This window comes from Lygodium microphyllum, chromosome 10 (genome assembly GCF_053477565.2).
Source record: "Lygodium microphyllum isolate KBCC chromosome 10, Lygodium_microphyllum_v1.1.10, whole genome shotgun sequence".
Lineage (NCBI taxonomy): Eukaryota > Viridiplantae > Streptophyta > Polypodiopsida > Schizaeales > Lygodiaceae > Lygodium > Lygodium microphyllum.
The window spans coordinates 153,277,015-153,298,361 of NC_141144.1; the positions used below are offsets into that span (position 1 = coordinate 153,277,015).

At 42.3% G+C, this 21,347-nt stretch overlaps 1 protein-coding gene across 1 annotated transcript in view; it reads right to left on the reverse strand.

The window, feature by feature from the left end:
• The window catches only part of LOC148030696 (phosphatidylinositol N-acetylglucosaminyltransferase subunit P-like), a 47,594-nt gene extending 31,299 nt beyond the window's left edge, over positions 1-16,295 (reverse strand). Inside the window, exon 1 of the mRNA XM_087687043.1 lies at positions 16,043-16,295. Within this exon, the coding sequence (XP_087543169.1) occupies positions 16,043-16,262 (220 nt within the window). The 5' untranslated portion in view covers positions 16,263-16,295. The remainder of the gene's footprint in view (positions 1-16,042) is intronic.
• Positions 16,296-21,347: the final 5,052 nt, after the last annotated feature.

Genomic DNA, 21,347 nt, shown 5'->3' on the forward strand with positions numbered 1-21,347 from the left:
CGAGGTGCATCTTGTCGGGACGGTCCTCTACAAGCTCCCCCCGGAGTTTGATGGAGTGGCCAATGCTTTGCGGGCGCAGACATCATCGACTCCTGTCAGTTTTACACATATGACCTCGATGCTGCTTGAGCATGAGGCATCCTTGAGATTACAGGGGCGGCTTCCGGCACATTATGGAGGTGAGGCTTATGTAGCTTCAGAGAGGGGTGACGGGAAGAAGAAGTCGAAGGCCCAGTGTTACCACTGTGGCAAGAAGGGACATTTGCGGAAGGACTGCAAGAAGTTAGCGGCTTCCAGGAAGAAGGAGCAGAAGACGAAGCGGGATGTTGACTCTACCGATGAGTCCTCTCCTTCATCAGACTCCGACTCCGATCCTCCGACCAAGGTGAAGTCCAAGGCGCGGAAGGAATCCTCTTCTTTGGATCGCGGGAAGGGCTTGGTGGCCCCTTCCTCGGCTGCTTTCTAGTGGTGGTGATGCGGTCATCCCTCACGACTCTCTTGTGCCAGAGAGGGAGTGTGAGCGGGTGTTCAGATGGGGCAGCCGCGCCTCATCTATATTTTTATACAGATGCACAGGTTCCAGAGAGGGACGTCCCTGACGCATTGACTTCAGTCTGGTGGAATCAAATCCTGGAGCTGAGATTGACATCCAGGTTCATGCTGAGCTGGTTATCTAACAGAGAGCGGGAGGCTTTCGTCTAGAGCTCACATGAGGGGACACTTTGGCGGTCTGGCCAAAGGCGGGGACTCCATGGTCACATATGTTCAGAGGCATTTTTGACAGGCTGGTCTTGTATGCTACTGCGAGACATTGATGATGGACACAGAGACATGCTATGATCTTCTCTATTTTCAGGTGTTTGGTACGATCGACATCGACATCAGGTTCTCTCCGAGGCACCTTGGTGGTGGCTTGATCACCCACTGCTTGGGTATCCATGGTTCTACTTGGTGGTTCTCTGTTGTATAGTTTATGATCCCTTTTCGTTGTACTATTGTATTGTATCAGATCACTCATGATCTGAGAGAGGGTGTTAGCAGAGTATTTGTCAGCTCATGTGTGAGTCTGAGCTTGATCTGGGCTGGGCATTTTTATTAGGTATTTTAGGTATTTTTCTGGTGTGGCATTTTATGCCAGTGGAGCATTTTTATGCACCAGTCGGCCAGCATTAATGCTGTCCGACCAGCATTATTGCTCCCCACTTTTTCAGCCTATTTATACTCAGTGGCTCCTCCTCAGTCAGTCACTTCATCTTCACCATCTGCAGACTCTGTGGAGAGAGGAGCCAGTGCCAGTGCCCACGCAGCCAGTGACTCACTGTTGTATGCGACTGTCTCGTGTTCAGATATATGGATTCCATTTCCCGTGTATACATCTGAGTTCTCATCTGTATCGTGTTCTTTCTTTTCTCTTTTTGTCTTGTGTTTCAGCAGTTTATTTCAGCACATGTTTATGCTTTCACCGCTGCTCCACTTCTGACACTATCTATACCGACAATTAAAGTGCCATGGCAATTTTTGCAAGAAATCCAGTTTTTCATGCTCGCACTAATCAAATTGAGGTGCATTATCATTATGTCAGAGAAAGGTCCATACAAGGGAGATTGACTTGGTTTATGTCCCTACACAAGACAACTTGGCAAATGTGTTGACGAAAGCACTCTCTAGAGAGAAGCTCGAAGCCTTTCACAATGCTCTCAACTTGCTGCTGTTTGGGGATTGATTTGCCTATTGCCTATATATTTTCACATCATTCACTCCAGGGGGGTTTGTTACACTTATCATGTCCCTCCTAAGTTTTGGTGTGAACACTATCTTATTCCACATGCATTTTTTACGTTCTAGCTGAAGAAGGGCTTTTTCCTTGTGTGAACACCTGTTGATGGGTCTGGTACTTAGTACCTTAGGGACTGTACTTTCATTCATTCCTCACATAGTGAATGTGACCTTCCAATACTCTCCTCTCATTGTTCACTTATTCACTATGTGTGAGTGTGCACATGTTGTTGAACCTTAACCTAATGAGAGAGAGAGAGAGAGAGAGAGAGAGAGAGATCATTTATGTGAGAGAAATGATATGATATGATCTATTAACATCTACAAAAAGGCCAAAATGACCTATGAGACCATGAGTTACAATTGTTTGTATAATGGTACAACTGTATGAAAAACAGTAAATAGAAATGTAATAAATAGTACGAGAAGACTAAAAGCTATAAGGGAAACTCTATTAGATAATACAATCTCACAAGGATGTAGAGGGCTTGGCTCCACTCCGAACTATAATCTCCTATATCTGTCTATAGAAACATCATCGACGTCTGCTTCGAGGTCCGGGATGTCTCAATCAGCCCAGTTGGACAACTAGATCAATCAATACCCCCCGTGTATGTGTAGATGACTAAGGCTGTGGCTGTGTTAAAACCTCCTAGGTCTCCGGCAAAGAAATCTGTAAGTTGCCTTTGGGTGGGACCTCGTTGTCTTGGAGCCTCTATACTCTTGAGGAGTGAGTCCCAAAGCTGTAATATCTCAAGGAGAAAGAGATCAAGGCACTACTAATCAGTGAAATCCATGACTCTAGATAGTGGCCCAAACCCGTCTCTGATAGATAGTCGGAACAGCCTCAGATCTCATAGCCGACAAATGCTCATCTATCTCTGGCTTAAGGTTGTGTATCTCGCATATGCACCCTTTTGGTGGTATGGATCTATAACAGCCCGTCTCAATCTCTTAACTCGCATGAAGAGGTACGCATCCGACCAATAGCACATCTAATCCCATGTGAGAGGTGAATATCTGTGTATCTTGGGTGAGCAATAAATCCATCATATGTAGTGTGGAGAAGATGCCCTCTATAGAAGGCCATCTTCGTCCCTAGCTCCTGGGTCGGTGCCAACCATGTCCTCATCACGTCTACCTAGGTGAGATCTATCCTAATAACCCTACCAATTTCTAAGTGGCTCAAGGTAAGAGGTGGTGCATCAAGGGAGTACTAGAAGAAGGGGTAGCCTATCCATGCTAAAGCCATGTAACTCAAACCAAGCTAACATCTATACATACCAACATGAAATGTCACCTTCCCTGGCAAGCTATCGAGAAGACTCAAGGGCCAACTAGACATATCTATGTTTGGGTAAATCCCATAAGTTGTGTGCATATATGAGCGATTGGGTGAGGACCTCCACTACAATAGGTGTGGCTGCTAGCTTAACTCTAAAGATCTCATGTAGTACTAAGGCCTTGCATCCAATCATCGTGGAAATCATGGATACGAGTAGTCTCTCCATTGATCTCCATCCATCACATGTGAGACCCAATCAGCTCCACTGATCCACATTGGGGCCCCATACTTGTACTCCATAAAGTTGTGTGGACATGACCAATGTATCAAAGAGCCACACCTTGATGCGAGGTTCTTGAAACTGCACCTGTGAACACATCCTCTCCAAGCCTCCTAATACTACATATCCTCAAGTCAATCTAGTATATGTTGCCTTCCTCATAGAGAAAGTGGGACCTGTGGATAGCACTCCCAAATATGTATATGAAATCACATATTCCAACTTCTCCTATCCATATGTGAGTTTAGATGTTGATCTCCTACCCCACTGTGGTGTAGTGTTTAACACCATCACCTTGGTTTTACCAAGGTTCATTGGGAATCCACTATCTAATGCATAAGAGTGTAGTGAATCAAGATGTCTTTGTGGTCCTTGTGGCGAATCAGCAATGAATACAATATCATTTGCATATAGGAGATGCATCCAAGTGCCAACTAGTGGAGCCCTTCTATCCCTTCCTTGGGATATGTAGTCGGCAAACCCATCAATGTATTGTGTCAAAGAGAGGGGGCATCCCTGCTTCAACCCAATGGTGGAATGTATAGGAGCCTTGCCCTCTTCAACGATCGCTCTAAGTGTGAGAATGTGATCCAATGTAGAGTAGTCTCTCCTATCGCCAGCCTCTGTCCATATGCTCTAAGCCCCCACATCTCCATCCATCTACTCAACTCTTGCTCAAGGATGGAGACATATAACTTGGCTAATGTGTGTCCGACCATAATAGTCTGATGGTTACTAGGTAGGGTGGGATATCCTAACTCGAGGATAGGTACAATGATGTTTGTGCTCCAGCTCTTTGGGGCCTTCACACATGGCTCTATAAGATAGAAACTCTGCCACCAAATCCCTAGCATGACTCCGGTGATCGGCTACTAATCTATCATGGTTCTGTGCCTTACCTCTATTGAGTCTATCGATGGCCTCACGAACTCTGCTCTCTGTAAAGAAGGTGTTGCTCTCTGGGCTAGGCTCTGGTGGATCGGGAAGAGGCCACCGGTCTATTGCGTAGAGACCAACTGCATATTGCTCCCATATATAGGGTGACATAATGGCCATGGCTAGGCAGTGCTCTCTAAAAAGCCATCAACCCTCTCTCAAGTCCTGACTTAAGAATAACTAGTACAAGTCTTTCTCCAATTGGGCTAGGAATGCTCTCTTCTTCTGCCGTATGAGGCGTCCGGTGATCAGTTGTGCCTGCACGTGGGTAGTGGATCCCAATGCTACTTCTCTTTGTATGCAAGCTCTAGTCTAGTAGCATTCATCATCATACCAGCCATTCCAAGGTATTGCCTCAATGGAGGCTCTCTTGTGTCGGACTAAAGTGTGGAAAGGCTGCCCCTGCTCCTATGAATAGAGCCTCACTAAAATCTTGGGTGAGCTCCTGTAATGGAATGTCAGGGTCTGTATCATGCAGTAGTTGGATGAGCTCCGCCTCATAGATATTACATGTCTCTCTGGAGAAGTACCTCGAATATTGGTTAGTTGTGTGCCGTGTCTGCACATTAGTGAATTGGAGATCCATAATGCAGGATAGATAAGCATGGTCTACTGCTTCTCTAAGGAGGCATGGTGAGATTGAGAGATCTTGGATATAAGGTATAAGCATCAGTTGAGCAAGCACATAATCTACCATCCTAGCACCATGTCAGTGGGGGTAACATGTGAAGGATCATAATAAGGGGTATCTAGCTAGGCTATTAAGGATGGCTAGTCCATGTGTTGTACCCATCTCCACAAGATATCTCCCATACTTTGTGACTTCTCCCATGTCCTGAGATGTTCTCTCCATATGTAACTCTACTACATCCTGTTCATGTACCATCTCCTCAGACATGTCAAACAAAGACACCTAATGGGAGGCCATTCTAGCATTAAGGTCACATAGTAGGATGACATCTCCCTCCCTCAAAAACTCCCAAAATGTCCTCATCCAAAACTACGTATGGTGATTGCCCCTTGAGTGGGGCGTACCAAGTTGTTATGGGGGGAAATTACATATGGCAACGTAAAACTGCACTCCACACCTTGTACTCTCACCCACATATATCTAGCTTGTTCATCTCTACAAACCACCTCGATCGTCTGCTGGAATTCCACCCTAAAAGCACTGCCACTCCTCCTAATCCCTTGCTACCCTAGTCTATGCATGTCTCCTTCCTATATGTTGACTCCCATCTATATTCTCTCACCTATGAGTGTACTACATGGTCCTTGATGTGTCTCTGAGTAAAAAACTACATCTCTCCCTTTCAATGTCTCTTCAAATGAACCCACATCTAGATGTAGAGCTCTATTATAGTTCCAAGCTGCTACCGCAAGGCTGGTCCCACAAATCTCGCATTTTCGTTTGGTGCATCTCTCCATGATCACCACCACTCTTCCTCCTCTATAAAAGGCTAGTTTGCCTTCCTCCTTAGCTGCACTCCCTCATGTGGGCTATTTGGGTTGTCATGAGATCATCACTCAAGAACACTCCGGTACCTTTCAATGTGCAACACTAAGCAAGGAAGTCTCTCTCCTAGCTTCCATGGTTGGAAAGCGGAGAATGAGAGCACGCTCTTTTGAGCTCTCCCCTTCGATGCTTTCTTACAAACTCTCCAAGCTATGTGCAAGTCTTTCTTGATGTTCATCAATGCATACAACTCCTGGTATCTTCTTCCACCTTTTCATGCATTTTCAGCCCCGTTACACAATTGTGCAATGCTCTCACTTTCTATCTTTGCTCCTCCTCCAATGTGGCATTGATAATGGCTCTAGGTGATGTGTATGCTAGTTGTTTCCCTTTCTTGGCCACTTGGATCCATTGTTCCACTTCCTCCACATGTCTCTATGTCTTACTGAGCATCTCAACCCAAGAGAGGGCTTCCTTGGTCATCTTCTCTTCCTTCTTCTAGAGTTACTGCATCTCCTCCTTAATAGGTGATCTCCTTGGCCATGTTTGGTTGGATTTCTCCCTCTTCTAATCTAGGAAGTTGTATTCCCACCAGCTGCTGCGTCAATGATTTGATTTCTTTGTCTTGGGCCTCATTTTGAGCTCAAGCTTTTTGATCCGGTCACTCAACTGTCTATTGACTGTGCTCAATCCATTGTTATACTCTCTTTTTGTTTTGTTACTCGCATTGGTGATTGATAAGTCTATCTATCAAGAAATGATAGAGCAACCTAAGAGAGTAGGGTTTGCAAGGAGAAACACACAGTGTATAGCAAATACTAAGAAGGGAAGAGAAACTGAGATGAACAAGATGATGAATGAATGAAATAATGAAATGAATCTAATACAAGGGTGCCATAGCAAGAAAGATGCCTTGATGCAGGAAGACTACCGAAGAGACCTCTAAGTCTACAAATAGAAGGATGATGAGGTGTTGCCTGGAGCAGGGAGACTAGCATCAAAGAGAAGCCTCTGAATCCACAATGCAGGGATGATGATTGGTGATGTCTAGAGTAGGGAGATTGCCATCGAAGGGTGAGGAGCCTTTGCATCTCCAAACACAAGCTTGAAGACTAACACCAACTGCTAGGGAGTGACACCAAAGGTGAAGGAAGAGCCAAAAGCCGAAAACGCAAATGTAGCAGCCTCTGATGCTAACGCCTAGTGGAGAGGAAGGTTGCTAGTAGTGAAGGAGATCCCAGATGCAACAAATGCAAATAGGTGAAGCCTCCTATCTGCCAAACGCAGAGTGTAGGAGCTGGTAATCCGTCACCAAATGATGGAGGAGCCTCCCATATAGCCAAACGCAAACTAATGAAGCCACCACCGTTGTCACCAACTCTCAGAAGCCAATGCCAAGAGTGTTGCCCACTAAGTAGAGAGATCACCAGCTAAGGAGGAAGCCACTGCTACCATAATGCACTAGCCGTCATTTGCAGTTCGCACAAGTGTGCCCACACTAGAAAGGAGATGACTAACACCTGGCAACAACAGATGGAGATGGTGGAAGGAGAGAAGAGAGACAAGAGACGAAAGTCTCAGAACAAATGAGTGAGTGTGGTGAGGTACAAGTGAAGAATAAATGGAAGGTATTCTATATGTAGGCACGAACGGTCTCGAGTCTCGCCCACTGAAGTCTCTCGAACGACACTCCGACACTCTCGAAAGACCCTGGAAAGCCTTTTTTGGGGCTGGAAACAAAAACCAAAAATGGGAATGAAGAAGAAAATTTGTACGTAAAGAGGTGGTTTCTCAACACCACCTCTCAAGCTCAAAAAGGAGAACAAAAAGTAGTAGAGGTGAAGAGAAGAAGATCCACCCTATAATCCAAGAATGCCACCTGAAAGGAGACTTGTAAAGATAATCAAGAGACCTCATGAGCAATAGAACCTGGAACACAACCTCAATTGAGAAGCCACTAGCTCCATTACACCATGTTGGAAGGAAGACGAAGGCCTAGTCATAAAGTCGCTACTAAAAATCCAAGGGCTCAGATCAAAGATAGATCTATTAGAGATTGGCTAGAAGGAGAGGAAAGAACTACGCAAAAGAGGGCCACTCCTCCAAGGTAAATGGGGATGGGGAAAGAACGGCAAGAGTAGTCGGGTCCCCCTTCAAACTAGAGGAGGAGGAGGAGCCCCCTCTGAAGCCGAAGAAGAAAGAGATCCCCCCTCCAAGGGCAAAGGAAAAGAATCCACCTCGATATCCCCCTTTGAGAGAGAGAGGGACTCCAACTCATGGATCACGGACCCCGAGGTGTTTGATGACAAAGAAAGTACCGCCACTCGTGCTAAGTCGAGCTTAGAAGGAGTAGAAGCAAAGAGCACCCAAAGGTGTCTTCCCAAACGTGAGTAGAAGAGGGTGGGATAGGAGGAGGCTCAAGGTGAGCCAACAGTGGGGAATAGTCGCGGACGTTCAATGTAGTGGATTGTGGAGGAGATGTGGGTTGTGGTAGCCACTGAACTTGAAAATGGGTGGGGCAAAACCTCCATGCAGTGTGGTGGTCGCTAGGAGAACCTATCACCTCGTGAGGTCTTAAAGCCTCCATCTACTTGTGAGGACTTAGTGCGCATCGGATGCAGCTTATTGCCTTGAGCATAGTAAGCTGAGAGCCGATACAAAACAATCTCTATGGCCCAAAAAGGAGAGGTAGCACAAGGAGGGCTTGGTGGAAGAAACATATGCTTAGGTGAGGTAGGGAGCAGAGGTCGATGTCGACAATCTTTGGGGGTGCGACCATTCTTGCTGCAATAGGGGCACCCAAGAGATGGGCAATTTGTCGATGGAGACACCATGATACCAAAGTGGCAACCTGTAAAAGGGGAGGGTGGGAGAGAGAAGAAGGATATCTCCCAGTGATGCAGCGGAAGTAGAGTGATAATTAGATGTTGATGCTGAACCTGCAACTTGTCTTTGCCTTCACTGATGCAAAGGATCTTCATAGCTCACTGAGCGCTTCTTGCTCTAATACTATGTCAAGAAGTGGCTGAGCAACCAAAGAGACAGTAAGGTTTGTAGGGAGAAACACAAAGCATGTACGGCAAACATTGAGAAGGGAAGAGAAACTCAGATGAACAAAATGATGAGTGAACGAAATAATGAAGTGAATCTAATACAAGGGCACCATAGCATGCAAGATGCCCTGGAGCAAGAAGACTACCGAAGAAGCCTCTACATCTACAAACACAAGGATGATGAGGTGTCGCCTCGAGCAGGGAGATTGCTGTCGAAGAGGAGCCTCTGAATCCAAAATGTAGGGATGCTGACTAGTGATGCCCGGAGTAGGGAGACTGCCACCAAAGGGTGAGGAGCCTCTGAATCTACAAATACAAGCCTAAAGACTAACGCCAATTGTTGGGGAGTGACACTGGAGGTGAAGGAAGAGTTAGAAGTTGAGAACACAAATGTAGCAACCTCTGATGTTGACGCCTGGTGGAGGGAAAGGTCAGTGAAGGAGATCCCACATGCAACAAATCCAAATGGGTAGAGCCTCCTAAAAGCCAAACGCAAGGTGCAAGAGTTGGTAATTTGTCACTGGTGATGGAGAAGCCGCCTTGATAGCCAAACGCAAACTGATGAAGCTGCCTAGAGGAGAAGAAATTGTCACCAACAGCTGTCAAAAGCCAACACCAGGAGGAGTGCTTCCATCCACTGTGTAGGGTGGTCGCCAGCTGAGGAGAAAGCCACTACTACCATAAACACGTATCTGGGAAGGAGATGACTAATTCCTAGCAATAGCATATGGAAATGGTGGAAGGAGAGAGGAGAGGAGAGACGAATGTCTCAAAAGAAGTGACTAGGTGTGGTGAGGTATAAGTGAAGAATGAATGGGAGATGCCGTGTATATAGGCACGAATGGTCTTGAGTCTTGCCCACTAAAGTCTCTCAAATGGCGCTCCAACACTCTTGGAAGACCCTAGAAAGGCCATTTTAGGGCTAGAAACTGAAACCAAAAATGGAAATGAAGAAGGGAAACTATACGTAATGATGTAGTTTCTCAACAAGGTGGCGAGGAGACAACAAAGAGAGATATATATATGTTCTTTTATCTATTGCATGATATTCTCCCAAGCATATTTCTAACATAGACGAGCAAAAAGGTGATGAGTTTGACAATTATTATCAAGCAAAGCATGCAAACAAGCCAGCAATTTGAACTTAGCATATTCTTCCTCTTCTAGAGCTTGAACTCTATATTTCAGCCATTCAGAACACGTGGCTAAGTCATCAAAATTGTCCCCAACCTATTGCATTCAGAGCAAATGTCCCAACAAAGAGTGCCAATACTACAATTCAGCATGAAAAACAAAGGTGTGTTGCATACCATACTCTCAAGACAAGGCACATGCATTATCCCTAAAAACAGGCTATGCATCAATACCCCAAGATAGTACTGCATGCTAAATTGAACGATCAACTGCTACATGTATCCATAAAACTAATCATTCAATAGAAAGGACTAATTGAAACCCAAAGGCAAGCGGACAAGAAGAGCCTTAAAGGCATGCGCTGCCCAATGAGTCATTTCCAAAACCTAGGGGTAGTGATCCGAAAGGATGTGATGCCTCTTCACCCACATGTCAATCTCTGCTGAAAGGAAGGACCCACCTTGGCAAATGTATGGTCTATTCAATTAGGCCCAAGTTTCCAAATGCTGAAGACATCGGTACGTCAAACCAACTCATAAGGGTATAACCACAACCACATATCCCGTTTCAAAGCAAAGGTGGCCATAGCATCCCATGCTTGACACTCAGGGCCATCCATCACAAAGTGAGGTGAAGGTTGCCTCTTCCATAGATACACAGGCATTAAAATCACCCATAGCAAACCCCTTACGAGCCATGGAAAGGGACTACAAGTCATCCCTAAGCTGACCACAGTCTTAGGTTGTGTTAGATACATAGCGAAGACCGAACAACCAACATAACTCTAGATTTACAAGGGACCCGACCACTAAAGGATGCCATGAAGTCCTTATAAACATAGTTGGAACTAGCCAACAAATGCTACTTATGCTCCACTACACAAAAAGCGTCCCGATTACTAGCAAAAACACTCCTTCACAACCTATACTACTTGCCGGCCGACAAAACCCCTTTGACATTCCATAAAGCAAGTTACATGATGAACAAAGAGGGAAATTTTTATTGAGTGATGAATCACCACTTTCCCTTTTGCATCCACCGATATAGCGGCCTGAAATCTCTGCATTTCACTACAAATCACATCTACAAAATCCGTCCTCTACAATCCGACAATCAATACACAGGGGGGAAATTGATGTTGCTCAGCATGGAATACATCCCAGAGGAAGACAACCTACCACATGCATCAAACCTCAAAGTGGAATCCAAGGCATCTTTACCAACCACTACAATAGCAAGCACACGATACGATTAAGATTGAGGTTTAGAGTAGAATCCTTTACCCCTCCATTGAAAGGTCTAAGTTGGACTGATTGAATACTTTGTATAATTAAATTTCAAAAATTCTAGGTTAAGCCTAGATAACTCATGGCCAAGTGTAGAATTCGGCCCAAACTTAGCCATTTATTACCAAGACGATGTAAACAGTCATCACGATAAACTAATACCTATAAAACAAGTGAAAAATCAAGTAAGCATTTTGAAATGAATTATCTAGGTACTTAAAGTAATTGGTAAAACAGAAATGTAGAAGTGGAGCTTATATTTTAGGGTTCTCATCTTTTAATACAATAACCAAGAGCAAGAGAAAGCTTGAGCATAAGTTGGTATACACTAGAAAAAACTTTCCATTAAAATTTCCACTTTTTATACATAGGGTTTGACTTTAGGTCTCCCCACTTAAGTTTGACATGATTTACCCATTTCCACTAATGTTGTGACATACTTTCCCTTTTGCATGTTGACTTACTACTACTTCACTACCACTTTCAGACTTACAACCGTGTGAGAAAGATGATAGCTTAGCCAAAGAACACTTCTGAGATGATAGCTTAGACCCAAACACTTTAGTCCAAAAGCTTTAGTGATAGGAATGCATCAATGGGTGCATATACAATGCATGTAGAGCCTAAAACAACCGCAATATAGCGCAAAAACACACTTGAATCAAATCAGCCCAAAGAAGAGTGCATTACCTAAGCAAAACCTTTAAAATCCTTGTATATTCAGCATAAAATCCCTATACTCTTTCACTTACAAGTGTAGGAAAAGAGATCCAAATCTGTCCAAATAGCACCCGAATCAAGGTAAGATCCTCCGTAAACTCTTAGTTCAACACTTTAGCCTTGCAAATCTCTACATGGAAGTAGTAACACACAATCCTAGATCTCACCCAGATTTGAAGCTTACATGCATCCACACACATATAGAAGTTCTTCCATGCTTTCACCTTTTCTTCCTTGAGTTTTTAGTTACACAAAAAGCATGACAAAAGCTCGAATTTGTTGTGTGATTTCCCTAAAGCTAAAGGCACTTGTTTGTAGCCCCCTTATTCGCCCCAATTGATGGTGTTGCTCTTGGAGACCCTAGACACATCATTGCTCTTTAAAGTTTGCTCTTGGAAACTTGAATTGGCCACTTGGATGTCCACCACTAGCACGGGGTACATGACCCATTTGATCCCAACTCACTTGTGAAGAACTGACTTTAAAACTCCTGACATGCATTGGAAGATCAAGTAAAATTATCCTGGACATTGATAGACACATCCCATAGACACACATGAAATCTAGGAAAAAATAGAGGTCTTGTAATATTTCAGCCCCTTGGAGACAATGAGTGACATGACAACATTTGAAAAGAGAGGAAGTCCTTGCAATAAAAATAGCATACAATTTTGACTTATGTTAGGGGTTAAGTTTAATTTTATTTAGTTAAATATTATCTAAAAAAGTAAAGAGTCATATGAGTAGAGGGGGCACTAACCCTTCACTTAGACCCCCCGCCCCCTGAACATTCATTCTTCTTCCTTCTCATCTCATTGGGTCTTGGCCAAAATTCATCTTTGCAACATACTTTTTGATAAGCATAACTTTGTCCCCATTTAGAGATATGTGGCAAAATCCTAAACACACATGCAGTATAAGGTTGACTGATTGAATACTTTATATAATTAGATTTCAAAAATTCTAGATTAAGCCTAGATAACTCATGACTAAGTGTAGAATTCAGCCCAAACTTAGCCATTTGCTACCAAGATGATGTAAAAAAAGGTCATGGCCATAAACTAATACTTGTAAATTAAGTGAAAATGCAAGTAAGTAATTCGAAATGAATTATCTAGGTACTTAAAGTAATTGGTAAAACAAAAATGTAGAAGTGGATCATATATTTTAGGTTTCTCATCTTTTAATACAATAACCAAGAGCACGAGAGAGCTTGAGCATAAGTTGGTATACACTAGAATGAGCTTTCCATCAAGTTTCCCACTCTTTATACACAGGGTTTGACTTTAGGACTCCCCACTTAAGTTGAGCACCCTGTACCCATTTCCACTAAGGTTGTGATAGTCTTTCCCCTTTGCATGCAGACTTACCTACCACTTCATTACCACTTTCAGACTTACAACTATGTGACAGAGATGATAACTTAAAGAACACTTCTGAGATGATAGCTTACCCAAACACTTTAGTCCAAAAGCTTTAGTGACATGAATGCATCAATCTATCCCTGACTAAAATGGACATATCGAAGGACTTGTATTCAAGCCCTAGACCATTCAGGGTCACAGCCACCAAATCCTCATTATCCACCTCAATCCTTATGGATGCTACACGATCTGCAATAGTCTTGATCTCAGTCACATAGTTCTGAATGGTGGACCATCCTTTCCTATCCATTGTGTTAAACTTTTGCTTCAGCTATATTTTTCTGGCACTAATGGTAATACCATAGTATCTCATCGAAAATTTCCCATGCATCCTTCGGTAAGCTACAATTCATTATTTGCATAACCATGGATAGCCAATGCAATACCTTACGAGCTCTCTCAATCCATGCCCGATGTGCCCTAAGTTGATCAAGAGTTGCATTCCTGTTGGGGAGTTCAGGCTCAGCTTCCACACTTGTAACCAAGTCCCAGTAACCCTTGCCTATGAGAAAGCTCTCCATCCTAAAAACCCCAAGGAGCTGTGAGAGTACCCAATGGAAGAAGAAACTCAAACATAGAGGAAGAGAAAGAGAATATGCAAGAGAAGAATAAAAGAAACCTGTACTAAATAAGGAACAAATGTTGAATACATCATGACTGATCAGCCCCTGCACGCAGCCCACAACATCAGTGAGGGAACAAGATCAGGTTAATGATGATGGCAACATCAGAGACAGAGGAAGATGACGGAGTCAGAGTATGCATCTACTCAAGAGAAAGAAAACTAAATGAGATGATTTGCCAAGTGTGGGTTGGGCAGGCTATAAACATCCATAAATGCCCTAAACTAGCCGACCTACTGCAATAAATGCCATAAATACTAGCCGACCAATATTTAATGCTGGCTGGTCACGGCATAATAAATGCCTAGAAACTTCTAGATGGCCACCAAAAAATCCGACTGGCAAGGACAGTGTCCGACACATGTGGACAGCCTGGGAAATGCAGAAATTGCCCATGGAAAATACACGAACCTGACAAACAAAAGAAATGCACCTAGATAGCCACTCTAGAATGAGTAGCCTCCCCCCATCAAAACACATGAAAACCCTATCACAACTCCAAAAGTCCTTGTCTGACTCAGACTGAGGCTCACAAGCAAGAGATGACAAGGCATGACAAACATGACTGCTAATAGGAGCATCATTAGACACCTGACCCTAACCGGTAGGGCACAACTCACCAACAAGCCCAACCTAAAGAAAATTTGTATTAGCAAATCCGTGCAAACCAGGAAGTGCGAGGGAAGAAACAGATTATTCAACACAACTTGGGGTTCACTCTCCCACGTATCCATCTCAAGATCCAAACCATGTTGTAAGACTTCTGGAGCATAATCACATTCAAAGACAAAATGGCCCAACCAACCACATTTAAAACAATGTCCTGCAAAAGTTTCCCATTTTAACTCAAAAACTAACATATGCAATCTTGGTGCCTCAAAGTGAATTTTATTAGGCTGAGGTTTTCCCATATCCCAAAGCATGCAAGCTTTGTTCCTGTTCCACGAGGCCAACCAGAGCTCCACCAAGACTTGACCAAGCAATCTCAATATAAGCAGAAGAAGACACCAAAGGTAAGAAGGGAAATCAACCACTTCTACCCAAGTCGACATGCTTGCCTAAGAATAACCTACAATTCCCATGGAGGAATGGAACAGTATGAACCCACTAGCCATCCAAAAACAAAGAAATACGTTGTGTTATCTGTACCCAACCATCTAAAGAATGAAAGAGAATCTCAAAAAAAACTTTCGGACCATCATAAATCTCCTCAACAAGTGGGGCTTGCACTTTCCCTAAAATGTCAGTCTGAAATGCCTCGTCATTTAATAGCATTACTTGCAACCATACTCTAAAGCGGTGCCGCAACGTTTAGAGTCGAAAGTCTATCATGGGGATAAGAGACAATAGGGTGAAGGGAGATTCACGGAGAGGAGTAGACGGAAGAGAAGGGGTTTAAAGAAATAGAAGATGTAGAAGAATACTCATGGAGGTGAAGCCTGACAATTTATTTCTGCATCCTAAGAAGATAAAACTCTTGTAGACAAAAACATACATAAAACAATAGCTTCCTCTCTCCTACTCAGACCGCCAATTTGATGCTTCCGTTGGCTCCGAAAGAAGGATAAAATACCAAGACACCTAACCAGAATTCTCCCAAATCACTAATTCTTCTTCTCCCAATTCAGAGTATTGTTCACTACCTGAAAATTGCAATCACGCATTGCCAATAACCCTATTTATACTAGAGTTAAAGAGGGTGGCCCCCACTTCAATCTCACAGGTTTTACCAAAAGCCTCCAGTATCGACAGCAAAATGGTAACAGATCTTTTCTTTCTACTAAAACTACTTCGTTATGTATGTGAGTACTGCCGGGCAGAATTGGTACTAAGCTTATTAGCTGGTTTTGGCAATGAACGTGCTTGTTGCCTAAACGATGTAGTTTATCCTGCACTAAGTTTTGTTTGGATTTCTTTCTTCGATCTCACAGGTCTTGCCAAAGTCTCCCGCATGGAGAGTAAAGGCGTAACATGTCGCTTCATTCCACGCGCATTACTTCGTTACATTAGAGCAAGACGAAGACTGGCAACCTGAAATATTGTGCAAGGCATAAAGTAAAAATGGTTACCTGTGCCAACGATGGTGGAGATGGAACCAACGAAGCCATAGACTTCAGCAGGTTTGGCGCCTTGCTTACTGCGATCGCCTTCCCCTTCCCCGAGAATAAACACGGAGGCCCTCTCCCTCGATACCGACAGCATACGTCGGGGGCTCGCAACAGACTCCGCCATTCCCTCGCGTGCAATTTTGCTTGTAACCTTGAGAGCAATGATGAAATAAAGGCCCATCTTCCCCAGGACGGCACATGCTACGGGGTGCTGGTAAGAAAAATAACACATTAAAAATATCTTCCCTATGTATTTAATTTAATATTAGTGAATCTTAAAAGCAAATGGATATTTTATTATGCTTTAGGGGATGCGATGAGCAGGGTTCACACACCCATGTAAGTCTATCCCCATACAAACCACTACACCATGATGCCATTGGCAATGCTACCGATTTTTAACATTCTCATTATTAAATCTATACTAATTTATTATTTGAACTATAAGTTCAAGAGGCGTCGAAGCACCAGAGAGCTCCCAAACAACTTGCAACTCTCTAACCAATGCAAATTTGAATAGGTGAGAGTGATGGGTGTAGAGTATCAAGAGAACACATATGGTTCTCAACCAAACACACAAATAGGAGAGGGGGAGCCTGCATAGGAATCTCATCAAAGCTGAATGACAAATTGCTCAAAGTCACTCATGATGATAATGCTAACTGGGTTGCAGTGCACTTCAAGGATAAAGATGAGTTTGCAATTGTGTCTATTTATGCACCTAATTCCTCTATGGGGAGAGAGCTAGAGTTTGGGATACCTTACAGGTAATCAGTTGTCTCATCATTTTGGCTGGAGATTTCAACATGGTGGAAACCTCCAAAGATAGGTATTTGGAAAAAAGACATAGTATTTCAGGTAAGGAAAAAGATAAATGGTTAATTACTAAAGCATTTCATGGTCTTACTGATGTCAGTCAGGATTTGGGGTTCACTTGGGGAAACAATCAAAGTGACTGTCACTTAAGAAAGGAAAGGCTTGACAGGTTTTATGTTTCAGCAGGGCTGCTGGCCTCATATATCAATTGTAGGTCCAAAGTCCTAGATAATATTGTGTTGTCAAACCATAAACCCATTCAGCTTGTCCTCTCAAATTCTGGGCATACCATTAAGGCTGGGTGGTTTCATACAGACCCTAGCCTTTTCAAGAACCAGAATGTAAGAGACACTCTTTGCATGATATGGTCCTATCCTTTCAACAAGAATGGTCACCTGCCCAAGCTTGGACTAGAGCCATTAGAGACACCCAACAATATCTTAAAGAGGTCAAGTTACAGCAAGTTAAAAGTACAAAGATTAGTAGAGAAGAAAATATACTGAATGTCAAACACTTGAAATAAGGGTTGACCAAGGGGAAACATACCTTCAGCCTCAGCTACTAAGGGTTAAACATGAACTGAGGTTAGCGGAAGAGAAAGAGGCCTCTAGTATTCAACTCTTTACTAGGCATTGGTGGGCTGGGAAGGCTAACAGACCCACCAAAGAAATGTTTCAGATCCTTAAAAAGAAAAAAGACAAAGACACAATCCCCCTGCTTAGAAGAGAGGATGGAACTTATGCCTAGAACAATGGGGAGAACCTCCTTATTGCCAAGGACTTCTTCTCCAAAATGTTTAGTACTCCTAGGGAGAGCAGATTGGATGACACTGCAGCTAAAGCCAAAATAGCAAGGGTAAGGAAGAAGGTAGTACCTTCTAGCTTAGCTAGCATCCTAGAGGGGGACATCACAGAAATTGAACTCAAAGACACCATAGATTCTTTAGCAAATGGAAAGAACCCAGGGCTTGACGGTCTGCCCAATGAATTCTTTAAAGAATTCAAAGACTTCCTCATTCATCCTTTACTAAAAGTCTGGAGAGAGTCTCTCACGTATGGGGCTTTGCCACATGTTATAAATGAAGGAGTAGTAAAACTAATACATAAAAGAGATGAGAAGGAAAGCCTAACTAATTGGAGACCCATTACTTGCTTGACCTCAGCTTATAAAGTATTTGCAAAAACTCTAGCTAGAAGATTATCAATCCATCTGGATAAGCGGATCAGAAAGGAACAAAAAGGTTTTATTAAAGGAAGATTTATACTTGATGCTATCATTGCCCTTTGGGAAGGCATTGAGCATGCTCAGAAAGAAAACCAGGATTTTGTCTTCTTCAAAATTGATTTTGATAAGGCATATGACAGGTTAGAATGGGATTTCATAGTACAGTCCCTTCAGGATATGGGACTTGGTAAGAGGTTTATTAAATTTGTTAGCACCCTGTTTGGCAATGCATCCACAAGGATTGCAGTCAATGGACAAATGACAAACTCTTTTCTTCTTAGAAGATCCAGTAGACAAGGCTACCCCCTGGCTCCACTCCTGTTTGCCATTGCTGCAGACTCTCTAGGGTGGTTAATACAAGATGGAGTTGATAAAGGGAATATTCAAGGAATCAAACTTCCAAATAAAAAGGATATGGTACTTAATCAGTTTGCTGATGATACAAACAGCACAGTCAACAATGATCCTGTTTCCTTGGTTGCATTTTGGCAATGCCTACAAATTTTCTGTAGAGCCTCAGGGTCAGTCATAAATCCTCAAAAGACATGAATTAAAACCTTGATAAGTCCCTCTCCCAGGTGGCTAATAGAAGCTGGTTGCAAAGAAATAGAATCTAGTAAAGTTTTCAGGTTGCTAGGTATTCCTATGGGCTTTGATGTGACTATGAAGCAAAGGTGGAACTGGGTGATAGATAAGATAAGCAAAAAATTTGAGAAATGGAAGGGTTGTCAGCTCAATATGGCAGGAAGAGTGCTTGTGCTGAAACACATTCTTATCCCTTTAACAATATATTTTCTTGCATGTTGGAAACCCTCAAAGACAGGGATGAAACAACTTGAGAGGTTGGGCAGAAATTTCTTATGGAGTGGGGATGGGGATAATTTCAAGATACCTAAAGTGTCCTGGAAGATATGTACAACACCCAAAAAGTTGGGAGGGCTAGGTCTTCCTAGTCTTCATAGCCTGGCTGAAAAGGTAGCGGCTAAGTGGATTGCAAGAAGCCTGAATAGAGAGGAGGAAGATTGGATAAACCTTCTGCATGCCGCAACCAAACATTTCCAAGTGTCAATATGCTCCAAATGGAAGGGACTTGATCCTCTAACAGTAGCAATAAGCCCTGTAAATATAAAAACCAAAAATTGTTCTCAACTAGCCAAAGGAATCTGGGAAGCCTGGTTCAAATACAAGAGTCTCCTTAGGCCTTCTTCCCAAATCAATCTCACATTCCCTTGGAGTTCCAGAGATTCTATCTGGTTCAGCTTCTTTCATGGAGCAATAGAAGACCAAGAGGCCAATCTGGCCTATAAACTATATAAAAAGGGGATTAAAACTTAGGTGACATATGGGACTATAAAGACAAAAACTGGATTCAAGAGGAAAAGATGGGTGAACTGCTTAACCTCAAACAACATGAAATTGATTTTTTAAGGGAAGGAAAATGTTATGGGATCAACATAAAGCAAAAGGAATAAATCTCAACCAACAATTCAACCACAAAGGGGTGTGTTTGCAAGGAGACAAGTCACTACTTCCACTGCCTGATCTTAAGATAAACAATGCTCAACTGTGCTACAAACGTAATGCTAGATGGCATATTAATTGGAATGTAGATCAATGGAACTACAGATTCAACAACCTATGGTCTGCCTCTATTTAGCCTAAAATTTCTTGTCTGATGTGGTTGATCACGGTGAAAGGCCTCTGGACCAATGAGAGGGCTCTAAAAGCTGGCATAGGAAATGGAGTATGCCAAAGGTATGGTATCCAGGTAGAATCTATCCCTCATTTGTTTCTTAATTGCTTCCAGAATATTAACATATTTTGTTTATTGTAGGTTTTAATCTTGAAGTGGCACCCCACTAAGATCACTTGGAAAGAATTATTGTTAGGGGCAATTTATGGTGTACCCCCCCGTCTTGAATTGGCTGAGAAGTCTCTATTTATGGAACATATGGATATGCAGGAATAAAATGATATTTGAAAAGCAAATTGTTGATCCTCTCTGGGGTTTTAAGTCTGATTTGCTGTTGCAGGATGAAAATGAGGCAAAGAAGATCATTCAACAATGTAAAGACATCAAGAAAGAAGTTCAGGAGATGGAGGTGACATCCATGATTGCAGAAATTTAAAAAAAGGCTGCAGAATAGAATCATGAAGAATGAAGAGAAGACACCTGCTCTAGGGACTGCAGTAATGGAACTAAGTTTAGGAAAATAGAAGAAAAGCTAGCTCATGCTTTTTTGGACTTGTTCAATGATAAAGGTATGGTCCTTTTTTATCCAGGTTGCTCCCCTGTAATGGAGCCTGAACTACTACATATCTTGTAAATTTTCCTTTTAATACATACTTAAAGCTTCCTACGAAAAAAAAAAGAGAGTGATGGGTGCTGAAAATGAGGTAATCATGAGCAAATGATTGCCTAGCCTTCTTGGAAGTTGTCAGACTCTTTGCTCTTCTCTCTCTCTCTCTCTCTCTCTCTCTCTCTCTCTCTCTCTCTCTCTCTCTCTCTCTCTCTCTCTCTCTCTCTCTCTCTCTCTCATTTGTAGATATAGTTTAGGGTTAGTTTAATTTTTTAATTTAGTCTATTGATTGATTAGTTACTTATTTTAGATTAGTTCAATGATTGATAGATTAGATTAGTTTATTATCTATTAGATAGTTTACTTTAAATTGTTGATTGATAATCAATGATTGATTAGTAGCTTTGTAGGTTTGTAAGTAAGTATCTTACTTTAAATTTTTATTTATGGATATAGTGTAAGGTTAGTTTAATTTTTTGTTTTAGTTACTTACCTTAGATTAGTTTAGTGAGATAGCTTATTATTGATCGATGATTGATGATTGATTAGTAAGTTAGTAGGTTTTAATTGTTTTTTTACTTCAATTGTTTGTGGTTAGTAAGTTTCTTATGTTATTAGTTAATAAGATTATGTGTGTTCTTTTAATTTTTTATTTATAGATATGGTAAGTTAGTAGGTTAGTTAGTTAGTTAGTTACTTTAGATTGTGTGTGTTATTTTAATTTTTTATATATGGATATAGTTTAGGATTAGTTTAATTTTTTGTTTTAGTTTATTGATTAATAGATTAGATTAGATTATGTGTGTTATGGGTTAGTTATGGGAAAGAGGGAGAGAGAGATGGTAGGTTGGTTTGCTTGGTACCGTTTAATTTATTAGTGTTTTGGTTTGCTTGGTGTAGTTTTATTTGCGAGGATTGGTCATTTG